We start from the raw sequence: 20,748 nt of genomic DNA on the forward strand, positions 1-20,748 counted from the left end.
AACGGCTAAGGAAATGACGGGGCAGACTACATCAACTCTATTCTCGTGTAATGCGGTTACTTGCTGCTGTCTATTGTCTATACTACCTCTAACTAATCCTCGTGGGAATACACAATACCGATCATTCTCTCAACAGTTTCTCAATCAGAGCTCCGAATCAAGTTCGCAAACAGTTAGACAAAGTAAAACTACATGTACAAATGTAACAAGTACCGTCCATCTACAGACTCTGATACACAACGCACGGCCATACGGACCGAGACGGGACTGCTCCGAGTCATGCACGTCCGGTTGCGCGGTCTGGCAATTCAAACATCGTGTCACCATGGCTTGTCCAAGGCACAGGTAAGGCAGAATAGCTATCAACTGGCATCAATTGGCTCTGCTCTTATCACAAGACAGATGGTATCGAAAAGCAAAGGGGTCATCATCGATGTCTCTGGAGAATCGATGGTCAGCACCAGAGGATAGCAGTTGGAAGCTGGGTTCACTTATTCCACTGGCGATATGCATGTGCCTCTTGGGATCGCCTTCTCTTTCCGGTACTTGATGGCCATTGTCCCCTTTCATCTGCACTGCAGTATTGGGAGGGAGAGTGTGATACCGACATGTCGGGTATTGGAGGGGCCGATGTACATTCGCGGCTACAATGACGGTGAACATGATCTCGTCATGATATAATTAATTGGAGATTTCTCGCTGTTTCCCATTTTCTTCCTAGAGATTTCTCCTCAAGGTTGTTTGGTTCTAAGGGATTTCGCCACTGTTTCTATGTTTACGGCAGGATCTATATCACTGCATTATTTGCTTCGCCATTGGGACAGATATATATACCATCCCCTCTAAACATAACGTCTTTGCATCTTGTCCTTGTCTTGTCCTTGGTTTCTAGGTGGATTAGGAACCTTAGACAACAACATACAACAAACCAACCCACCGCTATAACACCCATTCATTACTCGCTGCTGCATCTACCACAATCTCCTTCACCTGGACCACCTCCAGCATCCACACAACACTCTCTTCTACAATATGCCCACAAAGAGCAGCCAAGACAACTTGATGCACGAGGCAAAGGGAGTCAAGTACGACGAATGCGAGATGGCCCTCTTCCGCGCCAAACTATCGTACCATGCCACGATCGACGAACGAATGGCTTCGCAGAACTCAAATCTCACCTCGATTGCCGAAGCCCAAGCGCGAATACTCAAGGTATGGGAGATACAGATGCAGGGTACGAAGGACCCAACGGGCAAGAATGAGGGTCGCTCTGCGAGCGATAAAAGAGCAATGGCGCAGTATGAATGGAGATATACGACTCTGGAGAATGCGGCGACCAACGCTGCGGGAAAGAAATAGCGACAAAAAGTGGTTTTTCTCTTCTTCATATCTGGGCTTTCTGTTTGCTTTGTTCTCTGTTATTTTCATCCATTGATTGGCATGAAGGCATTGCTGGAGTTGGCTTTTAGAAACTCCTCAGCTTAGTTTGATCTGCACCGTCAAATATCAGGCAGTTGATTTTCTCTTTCATCCACTCTCCTAACCCTTTTACTCTCTTACCTCTTGGATTGGGCCCATAGCCGGGTCCTCCCATTGTCCATAGCATTGTTTCACTTCCTCTTTGAGATCGAGGGCGAGAACAATAGATTGATTGCCGAAGCATAACCCCGAAGCTCTAACTCCAGAAAGATTCCGTCTAGAGTCACACCAGGTTTGGTCGACATTGCAACAGTAACGGAAGTAACACCTCGAGTGTACTTGGCCCTGCAAAGGACTCGGGTGTCCCATTTAGTAGAGGTTCGGGATATATGGGAATCAGCAAGTGATGAGTATCACCAGTGAGTGCATCATTGTATAACCCTGTGGGACAGTCGTACAAGAGAAATGCAGCTATCGAGAGCGCAGTACGGCCAGTGGTTAGTCGTCACGTCGTGTGGTCTTCATGAATTCCGATGAACTCCGGGTCATATGCAGGTTGGCGGGAAAGCTATAATGTCACAATAGGCACAGATGATTCCCTCATGATTCCTCTGCTTTCTGTGCGGGTTCTAACGGACATTTCTGGTCAAATGAGAGACTGTTATTCGAACATTAGCGCCCCGTCGGAGACCTCCGACATGACTTGCGCGTGAGTGGGTCAACGGTCCAACTCCGAAATCAATTCCGAACGGTGTCATTCCGGAGTTCAACTCCTGGAACTAAGCAGTTAGTGCCAGATACGAAAGGGAAATATCGGGGAACGTGAGCTCTGATTGGTCTTGCGTGTTTAAACAGGAGTAAATGGACGGAGGGGCAGCCTCTTATCGATAACAACCCTCCTCCATCCACTGCTATTTAAGTATAGCAAGTCTCGCCCTCATTCACCTCCCTTCCCTTTCCCAAGTTAACACCAATTGAGCCCTGAAACAAACAAACCCCCAAGCTATCAAAATGGAACAAATCGCAGCCGCCGACATCGACAAGGTGTTCGCCCACACCACAAACCTAGCCTCTTGCAACCTAAACAGCAAGATCCTAGCCTGCTCAAACGACTACTTCGCCTCAGCCGACAACCTCCTAACCCCAACCCCCGCCATCTCCCGACCCGGCGTCTTCATCCACACCGGCGCCTGGTACGACGGCTGGGAAACCCGCCGCCACAACCCCGAACCCTACGACTGGGCCGTGATCAAGCTCGGCGTCGCCGCAGCCTCCATCCACGGCGTCGAAGTCGACACCGCCCACTTCATCGGCAACTACGGCGAGAAAGCCGAGCTGCAAGCTGTCTACGCGCCGGCCGGCAGCGAAATCACAGACGAGCAGATCGCAGACCCGAGCTTCACTGGCTGGAAGACGCTGCTGCCTGCCTCACCGTGCGGTCCCTCCCAGCGCCATGGCTGGAAGCTCCCCGCTGAGGTCAGCAAGACTCCTTACACCCACTTCCGGCTCTTGATGTATCCCGACGGTGGATTTGCCCGTCTCCGTCTTTACGGTCATGCTATTCCTCCTTCCGCTGTGAAGGTCCAGGCTGCTGAGGCGGCTGTCGAGGAGCTCTCGTCCGCGCTTAATGGTGGTGTGGCTCTTGCTGCTTCGGATGAGCACTTCACCCCGTCTTCGAATATCTTGCTTCCTGGTCGCGGAAAGGATATGGGTGATGGGTGGGAGACTGCGCGCTCGCGTGGTGCGGGTCATGTTGACTGGGCTATTGTTAAGCTGGGTCTGCCTGGCTCGGTGTCTAAGGTTGTTGTTGATACTAAGGATTTCCGTGGAAATTTCCCGCGCGAGGTGCGTGTGCATGGTCTTGTTGCCGGCACGGCTGGTGAGGGTGTGCCGGCGGCTGATGATGCCAATTGGGTGGAGATTGTCAAGGGTGACAAGCGCTGCCAGGCTGACACTGAGCATGTATTTGGGCCTGAGGATCTCGCTGCTGGCGGTGAGGATACTCGGGTCTTCACTCATGTGAAGCTGACGCTTGTCCCTGACGGTGGTGTCAAGCGGTTCCGCATCTTTGGTCGTCGGGCTTAGAGTTGGATCTTGTTATGAGAACTATGTACATAGTCCATATTAGACGTAAATAATGCATTATGTTGAAACGGTCAAGGCATTCCATGTTCTTACTGATTGTATTTGGCTTCAAGACGTTCACCCAAGCACAGTCAAGCCCGGGAGATGTCATCAGTCTCAGAGGTCAGATTTGTCCAATGCAGACGTATCATGTACACAGTATAAGAACATATTCAATTCTGACAGAACGGAGTCCTATACAGTAAATGACCTAAAAACACGATGAAAAGGGAAATTTAATATAACCACAATGACGCCTAACTTCTCTCTAACTCTCCAACAACTCTGGGGTATAGACGAAAAACAAAAATGCCATAGACTCATTTCTTATCCAAAGACAAATGCTTCAGTTCATCCGAGCCCGAAGAAGTGCGACTGGTAGGTGTGCCGGTGCCCGCATCCATACTCGCCTTCGAACGCTTTTCTCGGATAGCAAGACGAGATTTAGGATATGACGGGACAGGGGCGAGGTATCTGTCCAAGAGTTCGCTCAGGATTGGCGAGCGAACAGGTTTAGGGAGGTAATTGTTCATGCCAGCCTCGAGGCATTTCTCGCGATCGCCTTCGATGGCACTCGCCGTCATGGCGATGACTAGCACTTCGTTGACATTGGGGTCGGGGTCGCGGCGCAGCTCGCGGGTGGCGTTGTATCCGTCGAGGGTGGGCATCATGACGTCCATGAGGACAACATGGAAGGGATTGCCTTCTTGGGATCTGGCGCGCAGGGCGTCGACGGCTTGTTTTCCGTCGCTGTAGGCTTCGCATTGGAGGCCGAGGCTTGTGACGAATTTAACGGCAATCTTTTGGTTGATTGGGTTGTCCTCGGCGATGCAGACTCGGATCTGGTCACGGGGGATTTGCGTGAGATCGCGTGCTGAGGGTCGACGTTCTTCCTTTTCTGCATTGCTCAGATCTTGGGACCAGGTGGACTTGACGGCTGCCTTCTTAGGGGCTTTGTTGAAGACGAGGTGGAACGTCACGGTTGTGCCCACCCCCGATTTTGATTCCAGCCAGATAGCTCCGCCGAGGACATCTTCGATGATGGCTTTACAGATTGACAAGCCAAGACCGCTGCCGCCATAGGATCTTTCCGTGGATGCATCAGCCTGTGAGAATGGCCGGAAGAGCCGGGCCTTCTGTTCATCGGGAATACCGATACCAGTATCGGTGACTGAGCATTCTAGACGAACACGACCCTTGCCCTCGCGTGCAGCTCTCGCTTTGACCGTGACTGATCCGGTAGGTGTGAATTTGTAACTGTTGCTGAGGAGATTCATGAAGATCTGGTGCAGACGAACCGGGTCACCAAGAACAACCAGGTCTGCCGGGACCTTTTCGAGGCTCTCGATGGTCTCCAGACCTTTGTCACGGTGTGTGTATCGCAAAGCCCGGATGACTTCTGATATCGTGTCTTTCAAGTTGAGCGGGACTGTGGAGATCTTCATTTTCCCGGCCTCGAGCTTTGAGAAATCAAGGATGTCATTGATGAGGGTGAGCAGAGTATCAGCGCACACGCGAATGGATTCAACGTATTCGTCTTGCTCTTTATCTAGCGGGGTTCCCTTCAGAAGCTCCGACAGCCCAATGACACCGTTCATCGGAGTACGCAAGTCATGAGAAATATTGGCAAGGAAAATGGATTTTGCCCTTGCCGCATCTTCCTTCAGCTTCACGTTGTGCTTGGCCTCCGCCTCGGCATTCTTGGCCTTTTGTTCAGCTTCGCGTGCCAGTGCCAGTGCACGCTTCTGGGACTCGATCATGGAAGCATTCTTGGCGCTGACCTTGCGAATTTCACGGAACAGCAATGCGTTGGACAGTGAAATCCCAATCTGGTTGCAAAGCAAGTGCAACACCACAACATTGCGTTGTGTGAACCAGTTGGGTTTTCCTTCCAAATGAATGACACCGAGCAGACGATCTCCTTGCACGACTGGCAGTGCGATGACTGACCGACCAGCAGGGAAATTTGCCAGGTAAGTCTCGCTCACGTTGGAAAAGCGTTCATCTTCGAGGACGTTGTGAACGAGAACTTCCTCCTTTGTGCGCATGACATATTCCGAGATATGAAGGGCCATTCGGTCTTCCATTTCCGAGAAAGGAAGGCCTTCTGGAATTGATCTCTGGCCCCGTTCGGCATCACCTGCTGCGGCGATTGCAAAGCCATTGTCGTCAAATTCGGTAGCAATGATGGCAAAGTCTGAACCGTTGCAAGATTCGAGAATGATCTCGAGCATTTTCGTGAACAGTTTATCGATTTGGAGCTCAGATGACATGACTTGACTGGACTCTAGAATGCTAGACAAGTCAATAATGTCCAACCCGACGCTTGAGATATCAAGAGAGTGCTCTCCGGGAGAGACCCCATTCTGTTCAATCCACTGCTGTCTCCTCTCGTCCTCTTCCATCTGCTGCGGAATCAAGATCTCTTCCTGCACCACTTCGCGGCTAATCTCAAGAAGTGAATCGATGGTCTGACAGCCAACATCGACGGTCTTTGCTGACGTCGCTGTCTTGAGTAACCATTCATGTTTCTCGGCAAGTTGTTTGCATTTGCCACCAGCGCTAATGGCACTCCATGCAGCCATGGCCTCCTGGATCACAGCACGAGCCGCTCTTTTCGCTCCACGTCGAACCAAAAACTCGCCCTGCAGCTCAAGCGCCAAAGCTTCTTCAAGTGGCCAACCATGGATTTGGCAATGGTCAATCGCAGCCTCGTAGTTCTGGATAGAAGCGCTGTGGTCGTTGCGGACCTCGGCAAGCAGTGCTTCCAGAATAAGAGCCCACATGCCGTAATTTGCTTCCGACGCATCTCGAGCGAAATCGATCTCGGCCTTGTATCCCGCAAGTGTATCCATCTTACCGTCGAGGTATCCTTGAGAGGGATTTTCGTTGTGGAGCATGAGCAGCGAGGCTGCCAGATAAAAGTAAATCACATAAGACACACGGGCAGACCAGAGTCTGTGTCGCGTGAACAACAATTGGGTACCCACTTGAACCGCTCTAGTGTGGTGACCGAACAGGAACAATGGGATCATGGCAAAACCCCAGTAGATGTCGCGGGGTCTGTCAGCATTGCTGGAATGGACATCCAAGTGCGTCATGTACGCGCTCGTGTCATGGTTGGCGTCCGACATGATGCCGTCGACGGTTCGGAAATCCGTTTTGCCTTGGAGAGCTCGTGAAACTTGCTGGATTGAAATGAGACTAGACCCACCGCGGGTATCTTGTTGCCAATTTGGGATTTCTTCAGGGGTCTCCATGCAGAAGGCTTCCAGTTGCGCCATGTCTTGACCCAAAAAGAGTCGAGTAGAAGCCATCGACGAGATGCTGATCAGAGTGAGATACGGATCACCCATTGAGAACGAAGCCTCAAGCGAAGCTTCCAAGGCCGGTAGCGTTGATGCCATGGGAACACGTAGATGGCTGACGTAGAGGTTATGGACGATCGAGCCCCTGCTTTGAGTCCACAACTCTTCGCAGCGCTCAAGTAATTCCAAGGAAAGATCGCTGAGCCTTGCGCCAAATTCAAGATCTTTGAACCGACTCATGGAGATCATGGCAAGATGAGAACAACCTATTGCGATTTGCGTGAAACCACCCTTGAAGATATGAATATTCATCACTTCAAGTGCCATCCGGTAAAAAGTCAATGCATCGTCCCAGTAAGTGACGGTCATTGCCTCTGCCATGACAGCGCCAATGGTCACTATAGTGGGGTCCGTGGAGACTGGCTTTAGGGCAATGGAGTTCAGGTCAGCACTCTCGAGATAGGCCTTAAGCCGCAGATAGGCAGCGTCACACTCCTCATAACTTGTAGCTTGGCGAAGATGCACACCAAGCTCATCAAGACAGGTGAGAAGTGCTTCCATTGAGCGGTGATGATCGCCGAGTTGGGCATAAATTTTGGCCTTGATGATCCAGGCTCTTGACTTGCTGACAGCATCCTTCCCATGCACAAAAACCTCGTTGATCAATTGAAGGGCTTCGTCATTCTGCCCTTGAGACCACGACATCTCGGCAGTGGCGATATACAGCCGCATGGTTTCGTCGTAATACACATCAGGTTTAGAGTCGTTCCACGAGTCGTCCTGAAGTAGGGCGATGCAATGGCGGAAGTACCAAAGTGCAGTGGTTCGCGCACCCGATTGGAACGCCGTTTGCCCAGCATCCCAGAGAATGCGTCTATATTCGAGTCGTTTCCTGACGCAGGTCTTGATAGTCCGCGATGCAAGTGCCACATGATGAGCCATCGAGTAGCGGCTCCGATGGTCGTGGTAATATTTCATCATTGCTTGCGAAACGATGAAATGCATTTTCTCGACATTTCGACTCTCGCTGAGAGACATAGCAGCCTGTGCAAGCCGTTCGTTGCCAAACCTAAAGAAGTGGTCAGTACTCAGAGTGCAGAGCGCAGTGGCAGCTAGCAAGAAATGGCTCACCTGAACTCATCGTCGGTATCTCCCGTGTTCAGGAGGTTCGCTTGAACTAAGAATTGCAGCCCGACAATGAGATCACCTTCGGATCGCCGGACCAGTGTGACATTTTGTGGTGATTTGAGGTCGAGACTCTCATCGCCGTCATCATCATTGGTGGAATGGAGAAATTCACTTGTTAAGAGCTTTTGAACCAATGAAAAGGAAAACGGGCTGCCCAGAAGAGCTCCCCAAACCATGATCGATCGAGCGGCGCTGGGAATATTCTCGAGACGTTTGGTGAGAAAGCCGAGTCCCAGTCCTTCGCCATACTCGGGGGCTACAAACTCTGTGAAGATCCGATCAAGGTCAAACAGCCACTTTGAATCCTTCCATGAATACCAGATACAGTTCGTCCGGTAGCACGTCTCGAGCATCACGCGTGCGTAGAAGGGATTTCCCCGACTCTTCTCCTGAACGACCGCGCAGAGTGGAGTCAGTGTTTGATTTGGTTCCTGATGCATTGTGGCTGCGACAATCTCCATGATATGCTGTTCTTCGAGTGGCTGGAGTGCGATCCGCGTGACCGTTGGCAGCTCTTCCTCGAAGAGCGTCCTCACTTGATCAGACGGAATCTCGTCTTTGCGGCTTGACAGAATAAGAACGCAGGGGAGCTTCGCTTTGATGATTTTCAAGACCAGATCCAGGGTTTCGTCATCTGCGTGTTCAAGGTCATCCAGGCATATAGTGATCAACCTGAACGTACACAGCGTTCGCAAAATCTCAAGGAATGTCTCCATAAGCCGCATGTTTTTTGAGGCAGCATTTGCCAAGAAGAAATCGAGAGAAGTCTGTCCTTGATCTAGCCCCGGTATGTTGACGTGCTTAGATGGCTCTCCCTTTTCTGGGACGAGAGAATTGCTCTTTGCATTTGTCTGCCTGTATTTGGCACCCGGAGACATCAGCTGCTCAGGGAGGTCCAGAACCCGGTGCAGAGTGGGCCACATTGGCCGCAATGCCATTCGCACATCTTCATGATAATCTGTCGTAACATCACGCTCAGAGAAGATTTGGCGCAAAAGACTCGCCAGTAATTTCGCAAAGGGCTCGAATGGGACACGTTTCGCTCTGTCCAAACGAGTGATGGCTATGCATCCAAGTTTGCGCACTGTTGGCTGTATTCGATTCACGAGGTCCGTCTTGCCTATTCCAGCAGGACCACTGATGGTAATCACTTCGCAACGTTCGCTGCGGCGACTTTTCAGGCCAGCCTTCTGCTTATGCAGAGAATGATATGATCCCGATTGGCTAACAGTGTGATGTGTTGATGGTTGACTGCTAGGTCCGATAGAGGCGATAGAGGGATGACTGTCTCTGTCAGTGGTGTGGGAAGAACGAGACTGCGACGGGCTCTTCATTGCAGTAGAAGCTGTTCTTGGACTTTGCGCGTACTGCCCGGGAAGAGTTGTCGATCCATATTTCGGAGTGGAAAACGACGTATCACTACCCGGTGAAGGCTCATTTATGGGCCCAAGATGAGCACTGGTGGCATTAGAAGCCGACCGAGGAGGCAGATGGAAAGAGCCAGAGTCACTAGAGACGGAGGCAAACTCAAGGCTTTCGACCCGGCTGTCGGAGAGGGACGAAGCCGAGGTGAGGCCGTGCATTGTACCAGGGCTTTGGGCGCCGGCTTTGGCCAAGGCAACCGCCTGGCGCTTCTTGACTTTTTCAATAATCTTGATGATAGTGTCATATTCTTCTTGCCGCCCATACATTTTGGTTGGGAGAGTGAAGAAGGAAGACACATCTCCTTGCGCAACTCTGAAATCGCTCAAAGCGTCAATGTCACCATCACCCAGCAGTTTCGCGATATGCATCAGATCACGTTTCACAGATGAGATCGTGTGGTAGCGATCGTGCACGACCTTTTGCGTCATTTTTTGAATCACAGCCGAGAGAGCATCTGGAATATCCATTCGTTTCGAGGACACAGGCACCAATCGCCTGCCTAGTACATTCTGCACGACTTCAACGGGGTCTGTGCCTTCGAACGGCAGCTTTCCCACCAGCATGGACCAGAAAAAGAGCCCCAGCGCGTAGATATCAGTGCGGCTATCAGGCTCCGTAGGCATCCTTCCAGTCTGTTCTGGGGCGATAAATTGCAACTTATACTTGGCACCAAGCTCACGCGAAAGGGATGACCATCCATCGCTGAGAACATTGTCAAATGTCCTAGCACCATTTCCAGTATTTGCGAGCTTCACTGCGCCAGTCTCAGCAGAAAAATGGAATGCATCACCCCGAATCTCGCCGTGCACTGTCTTCAGCCCATAATGTAGAATTTCCAGACAATCGCATGCCCCAATTGCGAAGTCAAAAAACGCCTCCAAAGGGATCTGCTCACTGGGAGTGGCGTTGTTATCTTCCCCCTAGACCCCGCCACGAATGAGGCAGGGCCAAATGTGACCAAATCACGCAGCCTGTCATGGCCTGGAGACTCGAAGATCGCAACCAAAAGTGTTCTGGAGTGATCATCGTCTGGTTGTAGCCTGATCAGATCAAGCGGTCGTATTGTATGATTGCAATCCGGATCTGACGACTGCACAATCGACCTGAGCATGTGAAACTCCCGTTCGAGGCGGATAATGTTGGTGGAAATCCTCGCAACAACCGGAATCCATAATTGTTCTGCTTCCTGGCTGTGGTGGTTCGAAAGCGATATCTCGCTACTCGTTTCGCTAACGCTCAATCTGCGCAAGGCACGGGCGGATGGTCGGAGTTCTGGGCGCGGGGAGAAGCGGCTGAAGCTGGACGGCCCGGACGAGGCGGGGGCTGATGAATTTGCGAGAGGAGTTGAAACATCGGGCTCGAGGGTATGGCGGTATCCTGAGAGATGCCAGTGGTTGTACGTGGAGTGAAACGGTTCGGTCGCTTGGTCCCAGGTATAACCAGGTAACTGGCCTAGTCGCTCGAACAGCCGGGCCGGTGGCAGCGGAAGGTCTTCCGCGAAAAGATTCTCCTCCATCTCTCAAGTTATTGAGTTTTGTGCGCCCGGCGTACCACCATAGACATATCTCTCTCTCGTGCGGTCGAATTCAACGCGGAGGGGGGGGGGAAGATTGAAGTTAGAGGTCGGACATGAAGTATGCAAACATCCACGAGATGTACTTGTAGGATGTAGTAGGTCGGAAGTAGTAAAATGTCGCCTCAATAAGTACAAGGACAGAACTCCAAACCCCAAAGAAGAGCTATGGTGAAACAAATGCAGGTGTACCTTTAGAATTGAAGATCATAAAATCTTGTGGCCTAAGGCTGCCAATTAGTCATCTCTAACGACGGCGGGGCAAAGAAGCTGATTGGTTGGATACGTATCTCCATGTGTAACAGGTACATGAATTCTCGAAGTTAAAGATCCCTTCATTATCCGACTGGCTTGCTCGTATGGCTTCTGCAGCACAGCCCGGACAATCTACATAAAAACCGTCTCCTACCACCGAATACGATTACGATGAATCGATCATGCTGTCAGCCTGTCACAGTAGTACACGTAAATCTAAACGGTAAACACAACTTTCGGTGATTGAGTCCCTTGTGTAGCAAAATTTTGACTTCTCTTTAGGACTCCTTAGGTCTGTGGTTCTTGTACACAGTAGTTATATAGACCGCATTCTTGTACTCCCTTTAACCATCCCTGGAGTCATAAAAAATGGAGTTAGAAGCCTTTTAGCCGAGGTATCACTTGCATGAAACCCCAGGGCATCCCATGTCAATAAGTCACATGATTTATCGTTTTGCCGTCGAATCCAGTCATGTTGAAGACTTGAAGTACCCTGCACTTCCTAGGTACAACATCATCTGATATGTCCCTCTTCGACATATGCACTGGTGGCTGGTCACTTCAGTCTCCTGAAATCCTGAATTGGCATCTGCAGGCATCGCCTTGACTTTTGCCATGGAAATTGCAAGACTGGTACATACATGATACAACTGACTGTTACATTGAAAAGCCAAGATGATCGAGCGGAGTCCTTTGTCGAAGCTCGCTTGAGGTGCTGATCGTGCAGGAACTAGTTAGCGGGCCGGGTGGATAGATCCGAGGTGATCATCAATATGCTTGGACCCTGGTCTCTGCCACTCACAGTTCCATGGGGAGTCTGGCTTCTGGTTCAAATTGGTTAGGTTTGTATTGGCGCGATCCACTGTGGTCGGATCTTGAACGCTGGTGGCGGGCGCTGCAGCTGGAGTCGAAAGCAACGGCGCATATGACCGATGGCCATGTGGAGAATACTGCGCTGTCACCGTTTGGATCATTGGATGTAGTGATGAGGGGCGCCAAGCACGTCAGAAACTGTGGGCTAAGCTGTCGCCGATCCTTGAGGGTGCTTATCCTGGCAGAATCTCTGACTTACTTGAGGGTTGTTTGTCTGTACTCTGTCTCTCTCTTTCTTCCGTTTCCTCCCTTCTCTTTCTCTCCTCGTCCGGATAGGCTATAGCCCTGAACGGCAGAACAGTTCTCTCCCAACTTCTTCGCTCTTTCTTCTCCCGGCTGTACTGTGTAGAGGACTAGAGGTTATGTATGAGGCTATGAGCCCTCTTTAGTGGTTCCCCAGACTGCCAGTTTTGCGCCACCGAGCTCCACTTCGGCAAGCCGACTGATCGAAACGCCAATAAGATGTCCGACCGAGGCTCGCAACCAGGGTGCCGGATTACCCAGTTGACTCGCAGGGTGCTTACGAGACACCATCGCACAGGAAATCGGCTTTATGAATAAAGTAACCTCCCTATATGAAATTCACCGCAAACTTGGCCATACTAGGGAGGCTAAGCAAGCCGCTACTCTCTAAAGGGCGCAACTCTCTAGTAGATATAGGGTGTAGGCTGAGCCGTGTAGCATAGCGGGAGTATTTCGACCATATCATACCTCTAAGGGAAACCATCATAGAGAATCTTATGTGAGTAGTAGCCTCGTTTCCATAGTACACAGAGTACAGACCGGCTAAAGCGGCCCAGCGGGTGATTGCGACGCTGATCGGCTATACCCCGAATGACTCCAAGACTGTCTCCAACAGCCAACTGCGGGGAATCAGCTCGGCTCGGCTGTTGGTATCTTAGGGTGAATAGCTGACGTTCTGACTTCTGCTATTGCATCAGCTGTTCACTTGTTGATATCAATCTCAAGATGCAGTCTGTAAATGAGCCAGTCAAGCTGGCGCTCAAGGGCACTCCCGAAGAGGTACATTTTCCAATACGGACACCCCGACTCCATCTACATGGATCTACAACCGATAACGACCATATCAGCTAACCCATTCAAATCGTAACCCAGATCGGATTTGTACATGGCGACGTACTACGCAACCAGATTCGCAGTCAGATATCCATCTACGCCACCATGTTCCAGCACACATCAAACCTAGACTGGGGACAAGTGCGCGAACTCGCGAAGGAGTTCCAGCCCGCGCTCGAGAAGCTAACCCCTGACTTGTTCGTCGAGATGCGGGGTATTGCAGAGGGTGCCGGGGTTGACGTGTTGGATATCATCGCACTGAATTGCCGAAGCGAGATAGCGCTCGGGAGGTTCTCCGACGGCTGTACGTCGCTCTCCTGGAAGAAGAACGAAGGAGCACGGGTACTTTCGCAGAACTGGGACTGGACGGACACGGTTAAGAAGAATCTAGCGATGATGTCCATTGAGCAGCCGGGGAAACCTACTATCTATATGGTTACCGAGGTAAGTACCTGTGTGTCTGTATCTGGAATGCTATATAGCATGGTGCTGAACACCAGCAGGCAGGAATTGTGGGCAAGATTGGGTTCAACTCCAATGGCGTTGGGACCTGTCTTAATGCAATCCGCGCCAAACCGATGATCAGTAGTAAGCTGCCGATCCATGTTGCGCTTCGGTTGTGCTTGGAGAGTGCATCTGTGGATGACGCTGTGAAGACGCTCGAGTCTCTGGGTGGCGTCGCTTCTGCTCAGCATATCCTTTGTGCTGATAGTACCAAAGCTCTGGGTCTGGAGCTATCGCCAGTTGGGGATAAGCATATCTCTGAGAACTCATCTGGGATCATTGGTCATACTAATCATTTCCTTGAGAATCGCTATGTGAATGAGCCGCCGTGGCTGTCTGGATCGCCTATCCGGTTGAAACGGCTGGAGGAGTTGACGCAGGAGTTGGTCCGAGATGGTGTCAAGGGTGATGCTATCACTCCTGCTTTGCTACGAGAGCGGATCTTTTCTGATACGTATAATCTGCCGCAAGCGATATGTTGTCAGGAAGATCCTTCGCGCCATATTTCTACCCGAAGCAGTACTTTGTTTAACATAGTGATGAACCTGGACCCGAATGACCTGCGCGCCGAGGTGGTCTTTGGTCGAGTCGGGTCTGGTGAGGAAGGGCCCGTGTTGAAGATGCCTTGGTGAATCCATGAAACAGCCGAATATAGGTTAAATGATCGATGTCTGATATCACTAAGAAGCCATGTCTTTACACTTAGGTTCCTTCATAGAGTCCGGCCTTTGACCTCCAGCATCATGAAAGAACCAAGTGTGCTATACATGGGGGACAAAGGATCTAGTAAATGACATTGTCGCTTTGTGTCCTTAGACCTCCAATACTCGATCATATTGCTGAAGGCATAAATAGGTCAATACACCCCAGCTTGAATTGCATCGCCATCAACTAGCTCTCTCTCCCACGAGACTCAGGTAAGCCCTACAAACCGTTAATCCAGGATCCACGATACACTCTACCCAAGTCAACTACATACTCCCTACCGCAAGTTGCAACCATGCCTCAACGCGCTGCCCATGGTACTTACGAACAGGAACGTAGCCACTTCATGACCACACTTTACGCCCAGATTGACATTCTCAAGGACAACTACCCAGGTAACCGACAGCATGTGATCCACTCATTAGGACTTCTACTACACCGGGTCAGGGGCTTACGCATGGCCGGCCAGGCTCTGTTCAAGCACGACAATCCTAACTGGACCAGTAAATGCAATATGCTGTATGAGCGGGTCGCTACTTTCCGGGATACCCTCATTCAGAACCCGAAGAGCACCCGCCAGGTCGCTAATGATATCGAGTCTATGATGATTTTCTTAGATTTCTGTATCCCCGAGGATATGCAGTTTCGGGTTCTTGTGGACAAGTTCAATCGGTTTAGTACCCGAGAGGAGCCCCGAGGTGGTGATCGTAGTGGTGCACCGTCCCCGGAGCCTAGACGCTGATTTTGATAGGTAAATGGAATGAGCACTGAGAATATTTTGATACCTGTTTCCCTTGTAATCGTAGATCCCGATGGTACATGTACTGTGTAGTGTACTAAGGCGATTAGTTCTCAGCTCCACCTCGATATGGGAATATGCGGGGTGTTCCGCCCAATGGTCATTAAAAGTGAAGATCACGTCAATATTGGAAGGACTCATGCGAGTAGAAGTACTTCATATTCCGAATATACCCATCTGCCATGATGCAGTGAATTTTGAAAGAAGAAAAGGAAAGAAAAGCCAAGTATTGGCCACCGCCCTTGGCTCTTTGTCTTCTTATCTCTTCCTGACTCCTCTTTGACATAAAACTTTCCCCATATTCAGTCGGTCAAAATGGCCTCAGCGACAGGAATCCCTGAGATTCACCCTGCGACGATCGAAGCTCGGGATGATGAGCCACTGTTGGGCCGTCCAGGCGATGTGACACAGAAGCCTGACGAGAGGATTTATCGCAACCTCTTCACAGGTGAGTGTGAGAGTGTTGTTACTGTGTTGCTCACCGAATCCCCACTGACGTCTGACTTAGGGACCGCGAGTGTTGCGCAAGCTGGGATCTGGATCGTAAGAGGAGCTCATAAGCAGTTATCAGATCAAAACTAACCCTCAACAGCTAGCAGCGTTGGTCTGGCAAGGCATCTTATCCCAGCCGCTCATATTATTCACTCCACATCCAGTAAGCCTCTCGAAAGTCGAAACATCCTGAATGAGAGTAAATATTGACAATATTTCAGCTACTGGGTGTATCTGCGCTTCTCCTCCAAGTCCAAGCAGCCCTCATCTTACAACCAACCGCCACCCCAGAACAGAAGCGTGCTGGCACTCGCATCCACTACATTCTCCAACTACTCAGCGTGACTCTTTTCGTCTCTGCCTTTGTTATCATCGAAGTGAACAAGGGCTCTCACCCACACTTTGTTTCTCCCCACGGTATCCTAGGCCTGACCACCTACATCGCCATTGTACTACAAGCGCTGGTCGGTATCATTCAGTACTTTTTGCCCGTCACTGTCCTCGGTAGTATTGACGCTGGCAAGCGCATTTACAAGTATCATCGCTGGAGTGGCTATGTTTTGCTACTGCTGGAGATGGCGACTGTCGTGGCGGCGACGCAGACCACATTTAATGTGAATGTCATTCACATATCGCTATGGGGTGTGCTTTTCGCTGCTTTCTTGATTCTCGCTGGTGTGGGTGCGAGGATTAAGAAGCATAAAATGGGATTGTGAGGGAATGTGAGTGATTTAGGAGACGAGACTAGTAGGGAATATAATTCACTGGACAAGTTGAAGGAATTTATGGCACTAGCCAAAATCAATTGAGAAATGTTGTAATGTGTGAATGTTGATGCTATCGTATGCCATACAATGTTGACGATCCCGGCCAAGGCGGAAGATCCACCACATTGCCGGTTCTCTCTTCTTCCTCTCTCCAACTCCAATGGCGCTCTCTTCATATATCTGCTTCAATTGCAGAAATCCATACGGATTAAAAACATCTCTGCGCAGATTCTCCTCCGCCCGACGCAATCGAGACATATTGCGACCCGCGACAGCTCCGAAGCCCACGCCGGACATCAAACACATCCGCCAAAATGCAGACCTCTACGCACAGAATTGCGTAGATCGCAACTATGCTGCTCACGCCGGGCACCCGTCGAAAATCCAACAATTATCAGAGGAGGCCAGACAACTCGATCATGGCCTGAAAGCCCCTCGATCCCGCATCAAGCAATTAGAAAAGACCATCGCCAAACTACACATCGCGAGTCGGCAAGATGCAAACACCAGCGCGACGGGCCTCAGCCCAAGCGAAGAACTTGCCGAACTCAAGGCAGAAGCCCAGCAATTAAAAGACGACTCACAAGCTATATCCGAACGCAGAACCAGCTGCACCGAAGAAATCAACCGCCTAGCCCTCTCCCTCCCAAACCTATCCTCCCCATTCACCCCACTCGGCCACAACCCCAGTCTCGTCCAATACATCAACTTCAACCCCAACTCGCCACCCTCCTGGACCCGCCAGGACCCAGTCGAACTCCAAGCCCGGTCGCACGTCACAATCGGCACCGAGCTCAACCTCCTCGACTTCGCCAGCTCCGCCACAACAACAGGATGGGGCTGGTACTTCCTAATAAACGAAGGCGCAATGCTCGAACAAGCCCTCATCCAGTACGCCCTAAGCGTCGCCAGACGCCGCGGCTGGAAACCCGTCGCCCCACCCTCAATCGTGTACTCTTACATCGCCGAAGCCTGCGGCTTCCAGCCGCGCGACCAGCACAACGAGCAGCAAATCTGGTCCATCGAGCAAAATGACCGCGACAAGAACTCCAAGCCCCCGCGCTCCCTAACCGGCACCGCCGAAATCCCCCTCGCAGCCATGTACGCCGGCCGCGACATCAACGCCGCAGATCTCCCCATCAAGCTCGTCGGTGCCAGCCGCTGCTACCGCGCCGAGGCCGGTTCCCGCGGCGTCGACACCAAGGGTCTCTACCGCGTGCACGAGTTCACCAAGGTCGAGCTTTTCGGCTGGACGGATAACCTCGACAGCGTGCAGACCGCCGTCCCGACTTCAGACGATATGTTCAACGAGCTGCTCGACATACAGACAGAGATCCTCACGGCGCTGCATCTTCCGTGTCGAGTTCTCGAAATGCCCAGCGGGGATCTGGGTGCTAGTGCGACTCGCAAGCGGGACATCGAGGCTCTGTTCCCGTCCCGGCTGCGCGCTGCATCTGGGAGTGCTGCGCCCGTTGACCCGGCCATTCATCATCTGGAGTCGGCTTGGGGTGAGGTTACCTCTGCTTCTATCTGTACTGATTACCAGAGTCGTCGGTTGGCGGCGCGTGTGCGTGGTGGGCCGGCGAAGGAGTCGCGCTTCCCGCATACTGTTAATGGGACTGCGATGGCTGTGCCGCGGGTGTTGGCGGCGATTTTGGAGAATGGTTGGGATGCTGAGAGGAAGGTTGTTGTTGTTCCGGAGGTTTTGAGGCCTTGGATGGATGGTATGGAGACTATTGGGCGTAGCTAGAGGGTTGAGGATTGGCTTGGACTATTCACTGTATACTATGTACCTCTTAGACAATTTAGCATATACTTCGCATGTCACATTGAATTTAGTAGCTCCGCCCGGTAGAGGAAACGAGGTATGTACTGCGTAGAGTGACCTGTGTATGACCTTTTGGTATCTCTAGAAACAAGACAAAAAAGAGATCTTAGCAACTCCGAGCCCATGTCACATTTGAGAATATAGCGGAACATTAGGGGGCAACAGGACAAATTGTAGCAAAAGAGCCTCATGACTTCGTGGACGCATGAAACCAACAGAAAAGAGAAACATAAATCAAGTACACGTTACATCATTGCAAATCACAGAGTGCAATCCTATCTTCTCAGACAAGACCAGCAGTCTGAGAAGAAAAGGCGCAAATACCAGTCCCCTTTTTGAAAACAAGGCAGATAATCATCAACAACTCCAAATAGAACAGAGATATCATATAACATGGTTAAGATTCGAGCAAAACAGCCTCAAATAGATTGACTGGCAAGCTCATTTCCAAGGAAGGTCAACATCCTCGACACGCGTGCACGTCAAATACGGTAATCCAATTGGCGTATGCTCAAAACCAGCGCCGGCCGCTTGGTCAGGACCTTTCAATTCCAATTCGAGGAAATTGCGCATCAGCGGCTTAACGATCTCCCGCGCCAGGCGTTTGATCTCGTCCATCTTGCGCTCGAAGCGTTTCAAGGTCTCGCGCGAGTAGAGCGAGTCAGCCGACGGAGTAGGATGGAGTTTCAGGAAGCGCTTTAGCTCGTCATGCGGGAGGTATGCCTGAGTCGACGGAGAGCCTATTAATCGATAGACGCGCGCAGACAGGTCCGAGGACGCAGTTGATCGGGGCCCACTTGTTGGGTGCGATGCTGAGGGAGCCGGTGGGACAGGCCCGTCGCTTGAGCCTGGGTTTTTGAGAATGGGCGCTGGGGGCGGCGTGGTGCTTTCGATCAGCCATTGACGGAATAGGCTGACGGCGAGCCAGTCTAGGTAGGCATTTGAGGGGCCGACGCGTTCGCCGCGGGATGTTGTGAGGGAGAGACGGAGGAGCTTGGATTCCACGCGGGCTTTGAGATCTTCGAGGTCTTCGACTTTGTCTTCGATTATGTCTAGAAGGGAGTCTGGGAGACGGGCGTAGGAGCCGTTTCGGAGACTTGGGAGGGCGGCGGGCCATTGGCCGACGACGTGGATTAGGGCTTCGGAAAATATTACCCGGCTGCGGGCGAGATATCCGAGCTTGAGGTAGCTGGGTGGGTATTTGGCGATTTGTTTGAAGAGACGAGAGCCGAATCCGAGGAGGTGGTGGTCCACGCGAGGCCCGGTTACGGGAAGCGCGTCGTACATGTCTGCCAATGCGAGGAGGGATTTGCACTCTGTATAGGCAGAGGCAATGTTGACGCTGTTTATTATAGGTGGGTGGTTGTAGAATAGTCGTAGTAGATTGTCGTAATCACGTATTAAGGGGTCCACGGGGACGGCGTGCTCTCCTGACGGTGGTAGATGTGCTACCGACTGCATTCCCGCCAGGTTTGCCATGGATCGAAAGAAGCCTGCCTGGGCGTTCGAGGGCTTGGTCATCGTCGGAGGGAACGCGGTTTGGTCGCCACTGAACATGGTGGCATAGGTTGGGGGCTGTTTCAAACACGCGACGTTAACAGATTGTCCTATATCGAGACTGCGATGCGCCGGCGCAAAGCTTACCTTCTGCACCAGGATCACTTCTTCATCCTCAGCGCGATTCTCCCAATCCAGTTCATATCGCCATCTTCTCTTCTCTCTGGGTCGCGTGGAATCCACCAGCGTTGACCCGCTGGACAAATCATCGTCCTCGCTGACTCGGGACAGCGTTGCCTCTGGCTTGGGCGGGCGCAAGGCTGCCTGGTGCGACCAGTCCTCATTTGTGCTCTCCTCGAAGAAACCCGAGCATTGTGCCAATATCAATCGGTGTAGGAGATAACGTCTTTCCTGCGATCCGGCGCGAATGACAATCTCCGTGTCCCCTGTGTACGTGAAGATGGGGAAATCGTTCGAGGAATGCGAGGAGCCGCCGTGATGTGAGCGACCGGAACGGTGTCGTCTGCCTGAGTGTGAAGGACGGGACACTAGGGAGGCAGTGCTTTGCGCGGTCGCCGTGCGATCGACGATCTGAGCTTGGGAGACCATTTCACGCCAGGGGGTTTGTTGACATATGCGGACCGATAAGATGGTGATCAACACCTGTCAGCGCAAGAGGGTGTCGTCATCCGAGAAGGGAGAGAGTGATGGTTATTCCAAGGTTGAATATATTAGTTATTCCAAGAGGACCAGGGCAAGAGTAGGGCGTAGGCCGAGAGGCGAAAGAGATAAACAGACCTGTTTTTCCCCGCGAAAGTTGGAGTACTCCGTATAGTTAAGAGAGAGCATAAACAATAAGAGAGAACCCTAATTACACAAGGTCAAGGGTAAAAGGGCAAACAATGAGACCCTAA

The 20,748-nt window shown here is 51.4% G+C and overlaps 8 protein-coding genes across 8 annotated transcripts; 6 read left to right on the forward strand and 2 right to left on the reverse strand.

Annotated features, from left to right (window-relative positions):
• Nucleotides 1-1,032: 1,032 nt before the first annotated feature.
• N7515_004866 (uncharacterized protein) lies at nucleotides 1,033-1,359 on the forward strand (the record flags this gene model as incomplete). Its single annotated transcript, XM_056665610.1, has 1 exon — nucleotides 1,033-1,359. One exon carries the CDS (start codon nucleotides 1,033-1,035, stop codon nucleotides 1,357-1,359), a length of 327 nt encoding a protein of 108 aa, XP_056522560.1.
• A 1,071-nt stretch (nucleotides 1,360-2,430) lies between these two features.
• On the forward strand, nucleotides 2,431-3,504 carry N7515_004867 (allantoicase; the record flags this gene model as incomplete). Its single annotated transcript, XM_056665611.1, has 1 exon — nucleotides 2,431-3,504. The coding sequence occupies one exon, from the start codon at nucleotides 2,431-2,433 to the stop codon at nucleotides 3,502-3,504; it is 1,074 nt and encodes a 357-aa protein (XP_056522561.1).
• Nucleotides 3,505-3,863: 359 nt separating this feature from the next.
• N7515_004868 (putative sensor histidine kinase/response regulator) lies at nucleotides 3,864-10,980 on the reverse strand (the record flags this gene model as incomplete). The annotated part of the gene is made up of 3 exons (XM_056665612.1): nucleotides 3,864-7,920; nucleotides 7,983-10,358; nucleotides 10,391-10,980. 3 exons carry the CDS (start codon nucleotides 10,978-10,980, stop codon nucleotides 3,864-3,866), a joined length of 7,023 nt encoding a protein of 2,340 aa, XP_056522562.1.
• A 2,154-nt stretch (nucleotides 10,981-13,134) lies between these two features.
• Nucleotides 13,135-14,378, forward strand: N7515_004869 (putative acyl-CoA:6-aminopenicillanic-acid-acyltransferase; the record flags this gene model as incomplete). Its single annotated transcript, XM_056665613.1, has 3 exons — nucleotides 13,135-13,188; nucleotides 13,282-13,686; nucleotides 13,746-14,378. 3 exons carry the CDS (start codon nucleotides 13,135-13,137, stop codon nucleotides 14,376-14,378), a joined length of 1,092 nt encoding a protein of 363 aa, XP_056522563.1.
• A 368-nt stretch (nucleotides 14,379-14,746) lies between these two features.
• On the forward strand, nucleotides 14,747-15,193 carry N7515_004870 (uncharacterized protein; the record flags this gene model as incomplete). The annotated part of the gene is made up of 1 exon (XM_056665614.1): nucleotides 14,747-15,193. The coding sequence occupies one exon, from the start codon at nucleotides 14,747-14,749 to the stop codon at nucleotides 15,191-15,193; it is 447 nt and encodes a 148-aa protein (XP_056522564.1).
• Nucleotides 15,194-15,565: 372 nt separating this feature from the next.
• N7515_004871 (cytochrome b561 domain-containing protein) lies at nucleotides 15,566-16,458 on the forward strand (the record flags this gene model as incomplete). The annotated part of the gene is made up of 3 exons (XM_056665615.1): nucleotides 15,566-15,793; nucleotides 15,843-15,905; nucleotides 15,964-16,458. The coding sequence occupies 3 exons, from the start codon at nucleotides 15,566-15,568 to the stop codon at nucleotides 16,456-16,458; spliced, it is 786 nt and encodes a 261-aa protein (XP_056522565.1).
• Nucleotides 16,459-16,669: 211 nt separating this feature from the next.
• Nucleotides 16,670-18,259, forward strand: N7515_004872 (putative serine--tRNA ligase DIA4; the record flags this gene model as incomplete). Its single annotated transcript, XM_056665616.1, has 1 exon — nucleotides 16,670-18,259. The coding sequence occupies one exon, from the start codon at nucleotides 16,670-16,672 to the stop codon at nucleotides 18,257-18,259; it is 1,590 nt and encodes a 529-aa protein (XP_056522566.1).
• Nucleotides 18,260-18,778: 519 nt separating this feature from the next.
• On the reverse strand, nucleotides 18,779-20,443 carry N7515_004873 (uncharacterized protein; the record flags this gene model as incomplete). The annotated part of the gene is made up of 1 exon (XM_056665617.1): nucleotides 18,779-20,443. One exon carries the CDS (start codon nucleotides 20,441-20,443, stop codon nucleotides 18,779-18,781), a length of 1,665 nt encoding a protein of 554 aa, XP_056522567.1.
• Between the last annotated feature and the right edge of the window lie 305 nt (nucleotides 20,444-20,748).

The sequence above is a fragment of the Penicillium bovifimosum genome, assembly GCF_028826915.1.
Source record: "Penicillium bovifimosum strain IBT 22155 chromosome Unknown utg000004l_segment0_segment0, whole genome shotgun sequence".
NCBI classification, from domain to species: domain Eukaryota; kingdom Fungi; phylum Ascomycota; class Eurotiomycetes; order Eurotiales; family Aspergillaceae; genus Penicillium; species Penicillium bovifimosum.